Below are 18,473 nucleotides of genomic sequence, written 5' to 3'. Positions count from 1 at the left end.
TAGTTTGCATTGCTCAAACGGGTCTGGTTCGTTAAATTTTAAATCATATAAAAACATAAATGTATGTTATTTAATTTTTCGATTTAAATATGCGGTTTAAAATTTAACGAAAATTAAAATTGACCTAGATATGTTATCACAATTTCATTCCGTTGTTAATATTATCAGCCTGAGTACCTTTTTCGAATCCGTGTCCAAATATATGAAAATGAAATATTTGTTTAGGAATTTTTAATCGGTTTTAATTCAATTTTTATTCATGGAAGTTCAATTACGTAATAGTTTAATGCAAAATAAATATCCAATTTAATAAATAAAAACATTTTATTGTAAAAACAAAATATATAAATAGGTTTAAATTTTAATCAGTTCGTTATTGGAGGAGCATTATTAAATCCTTCAGCCAATGTGCCTATAATAAATTTTATCGTTATTTTATATATATTTTGCATATTTTCCGTATATCGATCTCCTAGTGTCAGCTCCACAGCATCCAGGAACGGCTTCTCTGCCCTCTGAAATGGAAAAAATTTGAAAGTTGATTTTTATGTGCAACGTAGGTTACACACGTTTAAAAAAGCAAAATACACTGTTCCAATAAATTAACACACCACCTATAATTTTGTAAATAAATCTTCTACTCGAAATTTGGGAGAATTTGAATCAAAATGAAACTTGAACCTCGATTTTGAGTATGAGGCTTTCATTCGTAGTAGAGCTAAAAATACCCCATACTAAATTTTTAATTTTTTTAGGAAAACAATATTTTTAAATTTTTTTAACAAATATAAATAAAAACGTATTTTAAAATTAATATACAAAGTGTATATGTTTATTTTTCCCATTTTCAGTATAATTATTATTATTGGTGGGGTACGTCAATTTCTGGGAACACTGTATTTAAAGAAAATCAAATAAATTACCAAGTAAACTTTAAAAAATATTCGGACTCTCGAATTCGATAACGAGCAGGGAAGATAAACCCAACAGAAATCGATTTCCTAATATGATTTCCTCTACTAGTTGAAATGTTTCTCTTTTATTATCTACACGAAAGGACAAATTTCTAATCACGTTCACTTAACTCAGTTTTTATGAAGACCCGAAACGTGGCACGGGAGTCGGATATAAAAGTGCCATTTTTGCCGAGTATCCGAGCATATATGTATAAAAAGGAATGAACGCAAAAAAGTAAAAAGCAGAATGACAAATGCTGAGGCTAATGCGATAAGAAATAAACATGTCTCATGCGTCTTTTTTAAAAAATACTCCGCCCGCCAGAGAATTATTTATGTTGGGGGTAATGTCTTTTATTTGCCCTCGTGTGGTAAATGTAAGCTGAAAAAAACGGGTGGTTACAGTGTATCTAATTTGTCTAAATTAAGTTTCAAATTGGGACGATTATATTGGACGTGGTAGAAGCGATTTATTTTAACTTCATTGTTTTCATAAGCAATTTACCCCAATTAACAGTTGTGTTTTAGACAAATTTAATGTTAAACAATAATATTTACCCAGAAATATTCCGCCTGGAAGCCTGGTATTTTCCTATGCGACGCACCAACTTGATGAAGGTAGTCAAAGAAAGTGTCCAAGTTGTCTAGTCCTTTGATGCCTTCATCCAGGGTGTTCATTACATTACTGGCATGCTCGGCCAGTTCTAAACTCGTGGCCTGTTGTTCTTTTGTTTTCAGCTCCTTAAATTTCTCGAACAGATTCAGCAGTTCTCCGTGTTCCTCGAATAATCTGGAATAAATAAAAGAGGTTATTTGAATCCGCCTGTAATGAAAACTACATTATAACGTTATGTTGTGTTGTTTTGTAAGAACTAAAAACGTATTACTAAAAAGCCATTGTGTTTCAGGTCCATAAATTTAATACAGCACCCTTTAAAACCTCTCCGATTTCGCATTGTTGCACAAAAGATATCTGAAAAGCCTTTATTTCACTATTAAATGTAACAACCCAAAGCCATACACAGAAATATTTGATTTCATCAAATATCGTATTTACATGTCTTTCGCAGATGCGTTTCACAAATTCTCCCGGGACAAGAAAAATATTATTGATTTCCCCAAAGAACTTCCCCATTTTTATTTACTCGCGTTTGAAAAACCACTGTGTCTAATGGATCGCGTGAAAGTGCCCCTACTATCACCGATTTTATCAATCATAAATTACCGCATTCAGTATTAGCGTTTTATCCCCAACCCCTTGGATAAATAACACAGACAAAAAAAAGTGGTCTGCGGCGCAGACTCTGGGTCATTGATGGGACCATGACATTCCTATGTATTTTGACCCGCCGAATCTGAACACAGAGTAATCCCTACAAGTCTGGGCCAAACTATATTCAGGGATTTTTAATTTGTAATCAAAATACATGAACAATTTATTTCTGCTGTGCATCCATATCGTGACAATATGTCGTGAAGAAGAGAAACATTTGGTGACCTCAGGGAAGTCCCTCTTATTTGCCTTTAGCACACTCAATAACTATTAAACGCATTAGTAAAATGTTATTTAATCGTTTATTTACCGCGGTGTGGTGTTGGAGTCATGACAAAATAATTAAAGAGGATGTGAGAAAAAGGACTATTTGGCTGCCACAGGAAAGTCTCAAGGGAAATTTTGCTCTCGATGTGAAACACCTGACGGTTAATTCTCAATTACTGGAACATTTCTCCCTTTATGTAAGGAGGGACGCAGTAGTTTAATATACATATTTAAGTGAGTGATTATTTGTAAATTCTCATAACTTCAAACATCATAGACTTGAAAATATAAAAGAGATAAAATATTCGGAGGAAGGTAAAATCATGTTGTTATGTTGTTATAAAAATAGCTCATAAATCTCTTTGTTATCCTCTTTCAGTGCAAAACTTATTTATTTGTGTGCAACGTTACTTACAGAAAAGAAAGTTAAAACTTTCCTTTTCTTGTTTATTATGGCCATTTCCTTTGACCAGCTTTATAAAAGTTGTGAGTCAAAAACATGTTCTAATATTATACAGATGGAGATATAAGTTCAAATATTGTGTGCTTAAAACATTTTAATGAACACAATGTTGAATACTGAAATTATAAAATGATAATAAATTTCGAAGCTACAATTAGGTCGTCGTATAATTCGAGCAAAGAACCTACTGGGTCATAAAATTTCTGCTCATCGAATGTCCTCTTTTATTCGCTTAACAGCAACATTACAATCATCATTAAGTCTATTATGACAGGAACGAAATGAAATCAATTTGGCCCAACCCCAGTTTATATTCTGTAGCCCGGAAAGTATGAACAATAACGGCAAGTGTATAATAAAGTTATTTGTGCTGCTTCGGAATGTTATGCGCAAAACAATGGCCATTGTCTCCGGAAAAAGTATCAAATCCCTCTAGTCTATTTATTGAGGATTTTCTAAATAATAAACTTCGGGTTTAACCAGCACAAACAATAAATTTTAATTCTTTTATATTTGTTATCAAGCTTACTTTGCGTAAACGTGTATGTAAATGTAGTTGCCTAATCGGATCAGATGCAACATGCTGTCCTCTATTAGCGTTAAATTACATATTATAAGAATTAAATAACACAATTTATAATTAACAAGACCGTCTTGTGCTTCCCGAAACAAACTGATAAAATTATTTCAACTCACACAATAGGCACTTACAGGAATTTAGTTTACTGTGAAACTGTCTACGTTGGTCGGAAAGTTGTGCCTTCAATTTAATTACTAGTTGTCGCTGTGTTCCATTTCGATTTGAACTATTTACAGAACAAACAGTGCGTATGTGGAATATTTATTTTATAATCCATATTTTCATTTACTAATGTTTGGGTGCCTATAGAAGGGAGAATAATATTGTCAGCGACTTTAGTAAATGCCTAACAATTGGCTTATAATTCAAGTCAAAAAAAAAAAAACAAAACAATGAAATGCGAAGAAATTAAACGGGCAAAACAGTGGGGGAGCGTTCACCGGTCCTTAATTAAGGTTACGAGATGGATGGCCTCTTTATTTTGTTCTCGGACGAGTTGCAAAATTGTTTTGGCATGTCCATTAACTGGTTGCCCGTCCTCATTTGGCGGCTGTCGGCCCTTCAACTTATAACGAAGACAATTTCGCACTTCAATAGACCTGCTGCAACTACAAATATCAATTCTACTTGCAGTGGTTCTAGACTGTATTGTTTGTTTTAATTTGCATTTTGGATTTGCCAGGGATCGTCGAACTAGGTTTCGTGCGTTTGTTTGTCTGTTTGCTTATTATGGATTCGGATAGATGGAGTGGAAAGTTTTTTATTTGTCAATTTTAGTTGCATAACTGAATATGAGCATTTAGGTTGAAGTTGTTTAGTTGGTATAGTCACTGTTATTTAAATGAATGACTTTAATAAAATTTATCATAGTTTTATTTAGGATATTATTTCGCCAAATATGTGAATGTATATGTGTCTGTCCCGTTTCCGTTCTGCACATAACAAGTCCATGTCTTAATTAAACATTAGCAATTCTAATTGACATTTAATTCAAGATCTTGTTTTGACAAATATTGAAATGATCAAGAATTCATCCAAGGACACCATAAAAATAGATACGCTTTTGATGATGCCTAAATCACCGTTATTAAAGTAATTACGCATAGAAGCGGAACCAATCATAACTGTCATAAAAATTTCTTCCGGAGGGTGAAAACTTCCCCTTAGTCATTTGGTCTATTTACAAAGGCCACTCGAATTATACTCTTTAAATATGTATGACTTCGGAGAATAAAGTTTGCTGGTCCCGTTGAAAATAACATTTCCCAGTTGTAATGCAATTTACGAGTTTTTTTATCAATTCCCCACTCTCTAATTTCGTGATCCGGCTGATAAGGAGGCAGTGTAATTTTGTAGTTTCGCCACTGTTAAACACACAAAAATGTGCATGAAAATGTGTTTTAATCATCGTTCGGTATAAAATTCTCATTTCTATTATTCCATAAATACATATAAAGCCTTAACGGATAATGGCACGAAGTAGGACTTGATTTGTTAGTGAATTTATTGGTTCTATATTTAGTTCTTTGTCCACCTAATAAATAGTGAATGCAAACCACAATCTCATTAAAATATTGATTGGCGGTTAATAATTTAAATGGCGGCTTTCGAAAACAATTCCTTCGGGGATTAATTCAGTTTTCTGAGAAACTAGGGTAAAACCGATCTGTAATAACTCTCGCGCGTGTTTTACAAATGCATTTATTATACAATCTACTTGGTGTCTTAAAATCTTCGATAAAAATAGTCGACCTCGACACGGTGGTACGGTTTTCTACATGAAAAGACGATTTATTTTGCTTAGTGTGAATCAGATAGGCTTCCGAATGTCTTCAGATAGCATTAATAGCATATTGTGCTTTCGTGACCACTTTAGACAAATTAGGTTATTGTGCTTTAATTTATTAGAGTTGTTATCTTTGGTTAATGGATATTTATAGTTGCCAAAGTAGACGTATTAAAGATCCTTATAAAAGTGTGAAAGAAACTGTCAAGAGCATATTTAAAATAGCTCGTTAAAACTTAATTTAGTGATACGTTTTGATTTTACAATGTTGTTGGTTTTGATTATCAAAGGAATTTGGAACAAAAATGCTATTTCCGATATTGAGTGAGTTTTGATAAGTTCAGTTATTTTATAATGTTATGTAATCGTTATTTTTGAAAAGAGTGTTTGGAAGTTCCAGAATTTTTATTTTTGTACAAAATTATAAGTAAATATTTAAATTTTGGCAGCAAAAGGAATAATTAAATTTTCCAAAAACGTAATTTGAAATTGAAAGAATGCAGATTTTTGTAAAAAGTCCAATATTATCAAAGTAAGTTAAAGCAGCAACCATTTTTCAGTTGAAAAGTTTTTAAAGTAGTATCACAAAATCCGAAACTAGTACTAAAAGCTCAATAGTTAATCAACTCAAATTAAGAATTTAATTTTAAAATTCATTAACATCATTTAATAGTGTTAGTTGTATTTATAGTTTTTGCGAATATTTATCTAAAATAATAAAAGATTAATTAAAATTTCAAAGACGTAGTTTGATATTGAATGAAATTGTGCATTTTTGTAAAAAATCAAATATTAAACAAAGCAAGTTACAGCATCAATCATTTTTCAGTTGGAAAGTTTTTAAAGTAGTATCACAAATTCAAAATTAATACTAGAATTGTCACAGTCAATAAAAGCTCAATAGTTAATCAACTCAAATTAAGAATTTAATTTTAAAATTCATTAACTTCATTTAATAATATTAGTTGTATTTATAGTTTTGGGAATATTTATCAAAAATAATAAAAGATTAATTAAAATTTCAAAAACGTAGTTTGATATAGAATGAAAATGTGGATTTTTGTAAAAAGTCAAATATTAAATAAAGTAAGTTACAGCATCATTTTTGAGTTGGAAAGATTTTAAAGTAGAATCACAAAATCCAAAATTAGTACTAGAAATGTCACAGTCACTAAAAGCTCAATAGTTAATCAACTCAAATTAAGAATTTAATTTTAAAATTCATTAACATCATTTAATAGTGTTAGTTTTATTTATAGTTTTGAGAATATTTATCAAAAATAATAAAGGATTAATTAAATTTTCAAAAACGTAGTTTGATATAGAATGAAAATGTGGATTTTTGTAAAAAGTCAAATATTAAACAAAGCAAGTTACAGCATCAATCATTTTTGAGTTGGAAAGTTTTTAAAGTAGTATCACAAAATCCAAAACTAATACTAGAATTGTCACAGTCACTAAAAGCTCAATAGTTAATCAACTCAAATTAAGAATTTAATTTTAAAATTCATTAATATCATTTAATAGTGTCAGTTGTATTTGTAATTTTAGGAATATTTATCAAAAATAATAAAAGATTAATTAAATTTTCAAAAACGTAGTTTGATATAGAATGAAAATGTGAATTTTTGTAAAAAGTCAAATATTAAACAAAGCGAGTTACAGCATCAATCAATTTTGAGTTGGAAAGTTTTTAAAGTAGTATCACAAAATCCAAAACTAATACTAGAACTGTCACAGTCACTAAAAGCTCAATAGTTAATCAACTCAAATTAAGAATTTAATTTTAAAATTCATTAATATCATTTAATAGTGTCAGTTGTATTTGTAATTTTAGGAATATTTATCAAAAATAATAAAAGATTAATTAAATTTTCAAAAACGTAGTTTGATATTGAATGAAAATGTAGATTTTTGTAAAAAGTCCAATATGTTTTAATGTTACTACTAAACTATGATACTTCATAAAATCTCTAAAAGTTCAATAGTTAATAAACTCTAATTAAGAATTTAATTTTAAAATTCATTGAGATAAGTTTTGAAAACATTATTTTGATTTTCAAAGCAAAAATGAGACTAGAACTATCATAAGTGTTACTTAATAGTTAAGTTTATATTATTATTATTAGTGTTTACGAATCATGCCTCATTAAACACCCAACTCAAATATATAGAACATAATAAAAATATTTCTTTATGTCTTTGCGTGTTCTGCGAGTATTCACTAGACGGAAATCAAAGTAAAACACAAACGACTTAGTCCACATGAAACGCGGTGCGTTTGTGCGTCTAATGAAAACACTGAATGAAAAATAGGAATCCGGCAGTCGCTCAATTAATCTCCGAGATGCTGGTCGTACGTTCCCAGTCATATGTTTTTGTTATCTTGTGTTTCCGCAGCTGTTCAGGAACCCAGTAACCATGGTAACGCATCGTATCATGCACTGGGTCACTAATCGATCCTTGAGCCGCGATTATCCTAACCGGCGTTTCCACCTGACCAAAAATAATTTTCTTCGCGCCGTTTAAGGCCGACGACACGGAACAAAACTACCTCGAGTCACTTTGGCCGTCGTCCGTTTTGCTAGACGATCGAACGAAACTTCTGGACAAGTTTAATTGGGAAAATTGCCACTTCCAAACCAGATGGACCATTAAACGTAGCCTCGACGAAATGTTCGCCTTACAATTTTTACTGTCGAACGGCTTGTGTCGGTGAATTTAATTGAAAAACTTGGCTTTCACCGGGGGTTGTAATGTTGAGCGGCTGGGGACCGTTCCACATTTTGCCACGAGGAATGCTGAATTGCTTCAGTAGTCCACTACACGAGGTTTATTGTCATAAAACGTGTTAAAAGTTAATTCTAATGTTTAATTATACAAAATGTCTAGTTAAAATTATTTATTTTAAAACGTTTAACTGTATAAATAAACTTGTTTACACCAAAAATGCACAAAGAACCATAAAAAGTAATATATTACAATTTTAAGAATAAAAATAAATTAATTTTAAATAGTAAATTTAAAAAGATAACGATTATTTTTTATATTTTTATGGGACTATTGAGAAAAAGGAAAGAAATTAAAATTTAACTTCAATTGTTTAATTTATTTTGAAGATACAAGGATTTAGTAGGCCAAATTTGACGACAGAATAAGTTTTTATTAAATGTACGAGAAGTAATTTAAAAGATGGTGATACACTAACACAAATAGTAAAAGAGTTCTGAATGTATATTAAGTTTATTTTTCGTAATTCTATTAAATTCAACCAGACACTCTAATGGAGTTTTTAATTTAGTTTTGGAACAGACAAGTTAAGAAGGTTTGATATTCAATTATTTATAAACAGTTTTCTATTTTTTATTAGCCAAAACAGATGTACGGATCCTGAACAAAAGGAAAAGCAAAGAAGATTAATTAAAGCGTTTCAATTTATGTGTGAAACATCGAGTCCGGCTTGATTAATGAATTCACGCAATCGTCCAGACGGAATGGGGGATAATTTATGAGAGATGTGGCATCCGTCCGCATTATTTTTGCGCATTTTAACAAAATATCGACGTGGAGCTTTTCGCGTAGGGGGAGATTGTGGTGGAGCAACGAAAAGTCTGATTTACATATAACAAAGGGATACCCGATATTGAAATTAGGGTTTCTTCGTGAGTCCGCATTACATGTATATTCATCACTGTAACACGAAGTTTTCGAAGGAATTAAAAAGTTTTGGTAAGATTGTATCGGGAGCTCCTGACAAAATTTAATTTATTAGAATTAGAAGTGTTTCATAATACTTTGATAAATCTCGTTTATTCTCAGATTTTATGAAAGTAGGTTATTCTCTGTTTCCTTTAATGGTTTGTCAAAGAGATAAATTGTTAGATTGTTCGTTCTGAGATTTTCATATTAGAATGCTATACCTTGGGAATTGCTTTTTAAATGCTTTATTACATTTATGAACTCTTAGGTTTAACTGAAAATCCGCTTTAAATTTGTATTTGTACATATTTTCTTCTCTGCAATACATTTTGAGTTTTACAAGGAATCAGATAATTTTTACCTGCTTAACAAATTGATGAAACATTTTATATTCCGCCAATAAATTGGACAATAATGTTCCGCCAATAAATTGGACAATATAGTGCCCAATTAATTGACGTTTATTTAATGGTAGTATATCTAACTCCTATAGGTTTACAGGTTAAATAACGTAACTTAAAAATAAACATATTGCTTGCCTTAGAAAAAAATTGGTACCAATAAATTAGACAATAAATTGTCCAATAAATTAACTGACATAATAATGTATAAAACCTGTTAGAAATTAAAATAGAATTAGATGGAATAATTTAAAATTGGAGCGTGGTTTCTTCAATGTTTTATCATATTTACATAGTGATATTTACTTAAAAATTTTTCAAATATATTGAATTATTATTGTTAATGTTAAAATTTAATTTTAATTTAATAGAAATTTTATAACATATATAAGAATTTGTGAAGTTGTATATTGTAAAATTTTATTGAAAAACATTTTGTTAGGAGATTTATTTTAATTGAAAGTATAACAAAATAATAATCATTCCATTGAATAAATTTAATCTAAGTTTAAGAAATAATTTTATACTATTTTATTTGTATTTATTCTTCATGTTTGAAATGCGTTGTTGCCCAAACCGTGAATTACTGTTTAAATTACAAATTTCCCAAGTGATTTCAAACGAATGCTTTGATCGTTATATTGGTTAAGAGTCAAGTGAAATTATCGTGTGTTTTCACATGCATAAATATCACTACGTTGGAAAGCAAAGGGAGGAATGATGGAAAACAAATAGTAGATTTACTTTACAAAGAGTGTTTGTATTTTCTTTTATACGTCGGTTTTGGTTAGAACTGAAAGATCTATGAGTTGTTATTTTGGCACTTTGGCTCACACTAAAACAGAACGTCATCCTTTGTTCATTTTAGATAGTGGCTAAACGCCATTTCCAACAACGAAGCAAAATGCTTTTTTTGCTTTTTCCTCTTAGATTTGATTTTTAACTAGTTACTAGTAGTATTATATCAAATTTAGTCAATATATTTTTATCATAGGAGAATGTTAATATAGTTCATTAGTTTGTTCAAAAAATGGTGGATGCGCCACTTAACAATGATTATATTATTTAATACTTGTAAATGTATGTTAAACAACAAACATTAGAAATATATAATATAATAATAATAATATAATATATTTTTATAATAAATACAAATCAGTATCAGGTTATCCTACGATATTAACTGATATATTAATGCAGATTTTAAATTATTAGATCAATCAATGGAGAATTTTATTTTTAATTTTATTTATGTGCTCGTGATAGAATTTATATCATTTACTTAAGTAATTGGTTTAATAAACAAACACTTAGCCAGAGCCATAATTTTTTTTTTTCGAATCGATAAATAAACAATGAAATATACTCCTACCAATGTACCAACGACGGAAATAAACAGCGGAAAACGGCGAGTACGGCGGCTGGTAACATGTTGAAACCAATAACGAATTAATATCGCATATGGGCAATTAGTTAATTTATTAATGGCATCATCAGATGACACTGTAATTGCGGGGTGTGTGACGCATCGCATTATCGGTCGGCCAGTTATCCACTGAAACTCGCCATCGATATCTGGGTCCGCTCATATCTTGTTTTGATCAGTTAATGCTGAACGTGAATGGGATCGGTAAATAATCGGAGCCGGTGTTTAGTAGAGATCCAGTTTTATGGCGGATCATCGGGATTATATTTATCGAATGTGTTAGTCCTGATCAAGTAAAAAAGTTGTTCATTAAATAATAGTTCACGGTATTATATGTGCGTTTCTATAGAGTTGGATGCCACTTATTTATTTTGATAAACATATCCATAATATTTAAAAAAATATTTCAAAATTGTTTTCCTAAATGGACATAGCACAATTATGCTATAATTATAGCCACTTATTAATTAACAATGTTAAGTTATGTATTTTGTTAAAATATTTATTTCAATGTCGCTTCAATAACAATTATTCAGATATACAAAAAATTATTAAAAAAGCAGTATGTTGTATTTAATTAAGTAATTTAATAATTTAAACTATGTAGATATGTGATAATGGCTGAAAAATATTTTTTATTTCTAGAATTAATAATGCTTTTAATATATCAGTATTTTTCATAACTATTTACCTTACATGTTTAAAATAATTAACAGCACTGCATTTGTAAAATTTAAAGTATCTATGCTATTTTAGTGTCTATTTACCATTTCAGTAAACACTAATTTATTCATTCAATTTAATAATTGAACAACTAAAAGAAATCAAGAATATAATTAATAGATTTCTCTTAAATCGATCCAGTTTTAAGTGATTTGTAATTTTTATTTTTAGATGTATGTTAAAAATATAAATTTATTGTTTGTATAATATTTCATACTACGTTATTATCGTGTCATGTTGTGTCATATGAATTATTCTGAAGGTTTTACTACTTATAACTATGTCTAATAAGGTTGTCAGTGAACGTTATATTATACTATTTTAAACTAATCATTATAATTAGAATATCAACAATATTTTGCGTATTTTACATCTGTACGTATATTGTTTTTGATAAGTGAGTGATTTATTTAAATTTATTTATACATATTTTCATGATAAGATTAAAACGTTCATTTAAAACAAATATTGTCCGTAAAGGTTCCCATTTTCAAATAAATTGTTTAAAAGATATGTCGTTTTTGCTTCTGATTTGTATATTTAACTTATTTTCATCCTATATTGCCGAGACAGATCCTATAAAGTTTTACGAAGATTTAATCAATGCAGCTACAAAAGAGGCAGAGAATTATAAATTGCCGACTGACGCAAGCAGATTTATTCCCAAGAATTCATCAACTGTCAAAAGTAAGATGGTATGTTTATTCTATTAGGTTCTCGTAACATAATATTATTTATTAGACTATGGTGAATTTGACTTTATAATTGTGGGTGGAGGCGTAACAGGATCGGTCATAGCTAATCGTTTATCGGAAGTTAAACAATGGAAAATTTTGCTTCTTGAAGCCGGGAACTTTTCTAATGCCGCCACCGACATTCCGGGACTGGCAACTACCATGTTGCTTAGCGACTACAACTGGGGATTTTATTCGGAACCACAAGAAAACGGATGCCTGGGTAAACATGCATTTAAATTATAAAAGTAAATGGTTCTATTTGCGTAACTGGTATAGGTTTAACCGATCGTAAATGCTCATATCCAAGAGGTTGTGGAGTTGGAGGATCTTCTTTGCTAAACGGTCTTATTGTCGCTCGTGGAAATCCCGCCGACTATGACAATTGGGCAGCTCTGGGTAACCCAGGTTGGTCGTACAAAGATGTTTTACCATATTTTCTGAAGTCAGAAGATTTACACAAGACTGACCCCGATGCACCCATCAACTGGAAATACCACCACAAGGGTGGTTACGATCACGTACAATTCAGTGCAATTAAGAATTCTAGAACGGAGGCATTCCTGAGTGCACACGTCGATTTGGGATATAATCTAACAGATTATAACTCTCCTAATCAGGTTGGAGTATCTCCTCTTCAATTAAGTAATAAAAATGGACACAGGTATGACATGGGAACTGCCTTTATTAAACCCGTTCTGTGCAGGAATAACCTCAAAGTCCTTACTAATAGTTACGTAACAAAAGTTGATATTTCTAAGCATAGCAAAACGGCACAAGGTGTATTTTTCAGTTACAACAATAGAAACAACTATGCAAAAGCCAGACGTGAAGTTATAATATCAGCAGGTTCCATACAGACGCCACAAATTCTTATGTTATCTGGTGTGGGTCCAAAAGCACATCTTCAAGAAAACAACATTACAGTCGTGGAAGATCTTAATGTCGGATCTGTATTTAAGGATCACGCGTGTTTTAGCACCACATGGAGTCACAACGCTTCGGATGATGTAGATACAACCTTAAGGCAAGATATTTCTGATTTCTTAGAAGGAAAAGGAAAACTTACGTCTTATGGTGCAACTACGAGTGTATCATTTATTTCTTCTAAGTATGAATCATTAAATACCTATCCAGATTTAGAATTCTCCCACAACCCTTCAGTAATTAATTCAATAAAAGATTTAACCAATCGCATTCTCAGATACACGAATAAGACCCTTTTGGGGATGACCACCAATATAAAAACAAATAAAATTTTTGGTGTCTATATGATAAATTTGCATACAAAATCTCAAGGGCATATTAAACTTAAAAGCAACAATCCTTATGATTATCCAATAATTAATCCAAACATATTTTCGAAAAAGGAAGATATAGATCGTTTGTATAAAGCTGTTATGCATCTTAATGAACTTTCCAATACGAAGGCATTCAAGAAAATTAATGCCACAATGATCCCTTTTGCTCTTCAAGAATGTCAAGTTTACGACATATCATCTAAAGATTATTGGGTATGTGTTATAAAACAACTAGCCTGGCCGTGTTGGCATCCAGTAGGTAGTTGTCCCATGGGTTCCAGTCCACAGGAAGGCTACGTTGTAAACACTCATTTACAAGTGCACAGAATAAGGAATCTAAGAGTTGCAGATGCAAGTGTGCTTCCATTCACGTTGTCCCATCATCCTATGGCCACTTGTATGATGATTGGAGAAAAGGCATCAGATATTATTAAAAAGCAGTATTTTGATTTGTAGATTAATATTAAAAGTCTTTGATTATACATTTTTCTAAAAGTGAAATAAATTACTAGGGAATATATTTTTGTTATTCTTCACAATCATCCATCCATTCCATTTTTATTCCTCAAAGACAAATTACACTGTAATCATACAAATTAACCAAATTTTTTTAAAAATTTTACATTATATTTCAAGAAGATAGTTACCAAACTGTTTCTTTAGAAGTTTTTAACAATTTAGCCAATTTACATGAGGGTATTACTGAAATTGGAAATTTTGCTATTTCACCAAAATAGCTGGAGAAATATTAATAAAAACAAATCTCTTAGGTTAATGAGTTGCTGAGCAGCCCAACACAGCTCTTCTGTAGCTAAATCCGCCGTTAACAAGTACGACAAGTCGTGTTAATAACCTAACAAAAAATTAAAGTCTGAGACATAAAAAAAGGTATAAAGATTATCCTTGCACTGCACTAATACTTATATTATGCATATATGCATAATAACGCGATAAGCCGACGATGGTGTCGCCTTTTTTCACGACATCTTGTTATAGATAAAGTTTCGGATAATCCGCATTGAAAGGACGGAAATTGCCGGATGTGCGGTAATGACAACGTTTCCTCGTTCCATTTTACGTAAAATTATTCAAATGCGGACGATAGGACCCATTGTCCGCATATAAAAGCCGGCACTGCAGTCCAGAAATTTATAATAAAAAAAAATCAAAAAATGCAGTTCGTGTCGTTTGTCGTTTTGTTGTGTGTGGCTTTCGTTGCAGGTAATCTATAATAAAATTTTTATGCTGCAAAACGTTTTTTGTAAAAAAACAAACGGATTAATCAATCAAGGCTCCGGACTATTTTAACCGGAATTAACGCGAGCGTTTTCTCGCGATTTGATGTTGAATCAATTTATTTAAATTGAGTTAAAATAATTTGGTTTTAAATTGGCGGACGTTCGACGAACACGTTGGATATTGGAAAGTTAATAAATTTTAAATCTGTCTGATTAAAAATCGATAGTTGCAGTTCACCTTTATTCTGGTTATTATATTGCACTCCTGGTTTCATGGTTTATTTTAATATTCCAACGTTTGATATTTATTTGAACAGAATATAAATTATTTGTCATAGGGCTGATGTTTTTCTGGATTTATAGTTATATTCAGTGGAATTGCTTTTGTTTAAAAATATTGAAATACTAAAATTACATTACATATTATAAAATTAAAAAATGTAAGTATGTATTAAATTTAACAATTCAAACTACTAATATATTATTATTATTATTATTATATACAAAATAAATAATTTGTACTTACTATGTTGTTAAATTGTTTTTAAATCTAAATTTTACTATATATTTTTTTAAATGAATGACTATTATTTACTTCAATCCCTTATGTGAATACAGTAAAGGTATAAATATTAACGAGTAATTTTTGGTTTTATATATTTATTTTATTTAATGTCATTTTTATTATTTATAACGTTTAATATTTATTGTATTTTGAGTACAATATTTTCTAGTATTTTTAACGAGATTTCAATGTTTTTCAAAATCATTTACAACAGAATTTATTCAACTTTACATTTTATTAAATAATGTTAACGAAAAACTGCACTCTAAATGAATTGTCAGTTTTGTTTAAATTATTTTCTATAAACGTATTTTCACACTTTCATGCTAATTTTCAGATAGATCGACTATTGTTACTCGAAAAATGTTTCACCTTACCAACTTGTAAATGCCTGTCAAAATATTTGGTTCATTAAATTGGACCGATAAAATCTATTGTATTTAAATTGGCTTGATTCCAGATTTTCCATTAAATTCGCATTTCGTTGTATGCATTTTAAACTCCAATATCGTAAATGCCAATAATCTAATACTTGTACATTTATATTCACAAAACAATTTTATTTATAACTATATCTACACAATTTTATTTCCATGAAGGTTAAAGGTTTAATTTTATTCATACTTAATCCTGTTAAATTCTTAAACCAAATTAAAGCCACTACAAATTTAATAATTATTTTCCAATAAACATTTTAGATTCGGCTTATGTTCCACCTTGTGGACCAAACGCCGTATACCGAAGCTGCGGAACAGCATGTCCCTTAACCTGCAAACGACCTATAATAGAAGCATGTACTGAACAATGCGTTCCAGGTTGTTTCTGTAGAGAAGGTTTCATACTGGACTCAGTAAACAACAGATGTGTCAGACCTACACGCTGTCCAGACGTCTCTAGTTACGTTCCTGGCTCTGTTATACCCACCCTTATTACTCTATAAATTTGGAATCCGTGTTAATAAATCTGTTGTTCATAATAATAGACTTTTATTATCACTTAACTTTTACCTTACGTTTTTATTTATCGTTTATGTCTTTCAGCATCTTATGATTGCGGTCCGAATGCTGAGTATAGGGACTGTGGAACCGCATGCCCCTTAACATGCAAGGAGCCTCAAACCAAGGCCTGCACTTTACAGTGTGTTTCCGGGTGTTTCTGCAAGAAAGGATTCATACTCGACTCCGTCAATGGCATATGTGTTAGACCACGAGATTGTCCTGACGTATCAGCTTACTGGCCCAATTCCAACTAATTTATTAATTTATAATGAGATATTATTAGTCTGATTTAATAAAGATGAATACTTGAATGAACATTTGGGGTTACATTATTACAATGTCCTTTGCCTTGTAGGGTTGAAGGATTTGCGTCCATTTATTAAAAATGAAGTGTATTACAAAAAACAATAACAATCCTTGTTTTATGCCTTGAGGGGCCTTTTCTCCGTTCCCTAATTTAATTTCCGTCCCAACGCCGGATGAAGCACGAATCCGTAGATTGGACCATTTTATTAGCGTTAAGAAAAAACACACACACAAGAGGCAGGTAATAAGAAAAGAGAGTGGGATGTTAGCGTTTTTGTTCTATTCTCGTTGGGAGACGAGAGGAAGGTCTTATAGTTTGACACACCTCTGATTAAGGGAGTCCAGGTAAAATCCAGGTCGAGTGGAGGACCCTCCACGACACTACAAAGTGCAAGCACGGGGTTCCCAAGGATAGCAAGTTCGAGGACACGCCGTTCCACTTATTTCGGTTATTTCGTTCCCCTCTTTCGTCTAGGTCTGCACGGGCTGCAGGAGATTATCGTGAATTGTGCAATCATTAATTTCGGAGGTGGGACAACGTAATTGGAATGGGGAAAGAGCGGGATTTTAGGTCTCACCAGTTTAATTTGGAAGATTTACTTATTGGATAAAGCGGTTAGTTTATGGTAAACAAACAAATTGTGTTAACCATTGATTAACTATGGCCTGATTTTGAACGCAACTATTTCATATTCCATTTTGCTGAAATTTACTCCAGTTTGAAGGGCTAATTAATATTAAAATCTTTATGACATTCAAATATTTTGCAATTAAAGTGATTACCTAAGTAATAACGTATTTATTAGTTCTCATTTTATTTTGTTTAGGCTAACCTTCATGAAAAATATAATTAGATTATGTTTAATATATGATTCAACATCTTGTCTATTTGTATATCTTTGATTTTATTCAACGAAGTTCAAAATTAAGATTCGGATCAAACAGTTGTTCTTCCAAGTTTCCAATCTGGGTCGAATAAAAAACACAATATATTGAAAAGTGGAAAACTTCCCCTTGGTTTTACGTTTTATATTCGTGGACTGGAAAAAACCTCGTAGGGTTTTACGATACTTTAAATGGTATTCACTTTCTAAAGTATTGTCTATTTCTGAATTGGAAATTTTCGTCCCTGATAAAATGTGTTGAACTGCCTGTATCCAGACCCTGCTTTTTATTTCCGTTATTCAAATTTCTTATTATTTTAATGTACCTCACCTATTGGAAAAGTTCTACATAAAACAGAATCGTAATAAATTCTTGATTATCTAACTACAAAGCTATCAAATGTGCTCTAGAATAAGGAACACCAACAATAACGTTTAATCGATTTGAATGCTATTTATTATTAACCGATAACCCTTTGTGTCACAATGAGCCAATAAGTACTTACGCCGTGCCAGAAAATATATTATATATTAATTCTAGTCATGCATCTTTGGGAACGAGATCGAAGTTCATAAATCTTCACTGTCCCAAAAATAAATGGGAGCCATCACTTCCAGACAAGCAATAAAGATTTATCGATAGAAAAATTATTTTAAAATAAATATTACAGGATGATCTACACGTGTATACATTATAATTTTATTAATGGACGAGCAAAGGTTGTTTGTAAACTTTGATGATTTCATTACGGTCTGACAGTAAGTACTTTGAATCAGTTTAAACTACATGCTTTTTCGTTCGAGCCTAATGCGTACGTAAATAGTTTGTTCATTTGATTTTTTTAAGGAAAATGTTTCATTAACTTATTAAAA

At 30.9% G+C, this 18,473-nt stretch overlaps 1 protein-coding gene across 4 annotated transcripts in view; it reads right to left on the bottom strand.

Annotated features, from left to right (window-relative positions):
* Positions 1-18,473, bottom strand: part of LOC109595270 (neuroglobin-1) — a 58,225-nt gene that overhangs the window by 2,660 nt on the left and 37,092 nt on the right. For 3 of the 4 annotated variants that reach the window (XM_020010586.2, XM_020010589.2, XM_020010587.2), the window contains exons 3-4: positions 1,515-1,746; positions 295-515 (exon numbers count right to left, since the gene is read on the bottom strand). In XM_020010586.2, coding sequence (XP_019866145.2) covers positions 366-515; positions 1,515-1,746 — 382 coding nt within the window. In that variant the 3' untranslated portion in view covers positions 295-365. Of the gene's footprint in view, positions 1-294; positions 516-1,514; positions 1,747-18,473 lie in introns of those variants that run through there. The other variant, XM_049969495.1, reaches the window with a different exon arrangement.

The sequence above is a fragment of the Aethina tumida genome, chromosome 7 (assembly GCF_024364675.1).
Source record: "Aethina tumida isolate Nest 87 chromosome 7, icAetTumi1.1, whole genome shotgun sequence".
NCBI classification, from domain to species: domain Eukaryota; kingdom Metazoa; phylum Arthropoda; class Insecta; order Coleoptera; family Nitidulidae; genus Aethina; species Aethina tumida.
The sequence above is the reverse complement of the archived record's forward strand: the minus strand, read 5'-3'. Positions and strand labels throughout refer to the sequence as shown.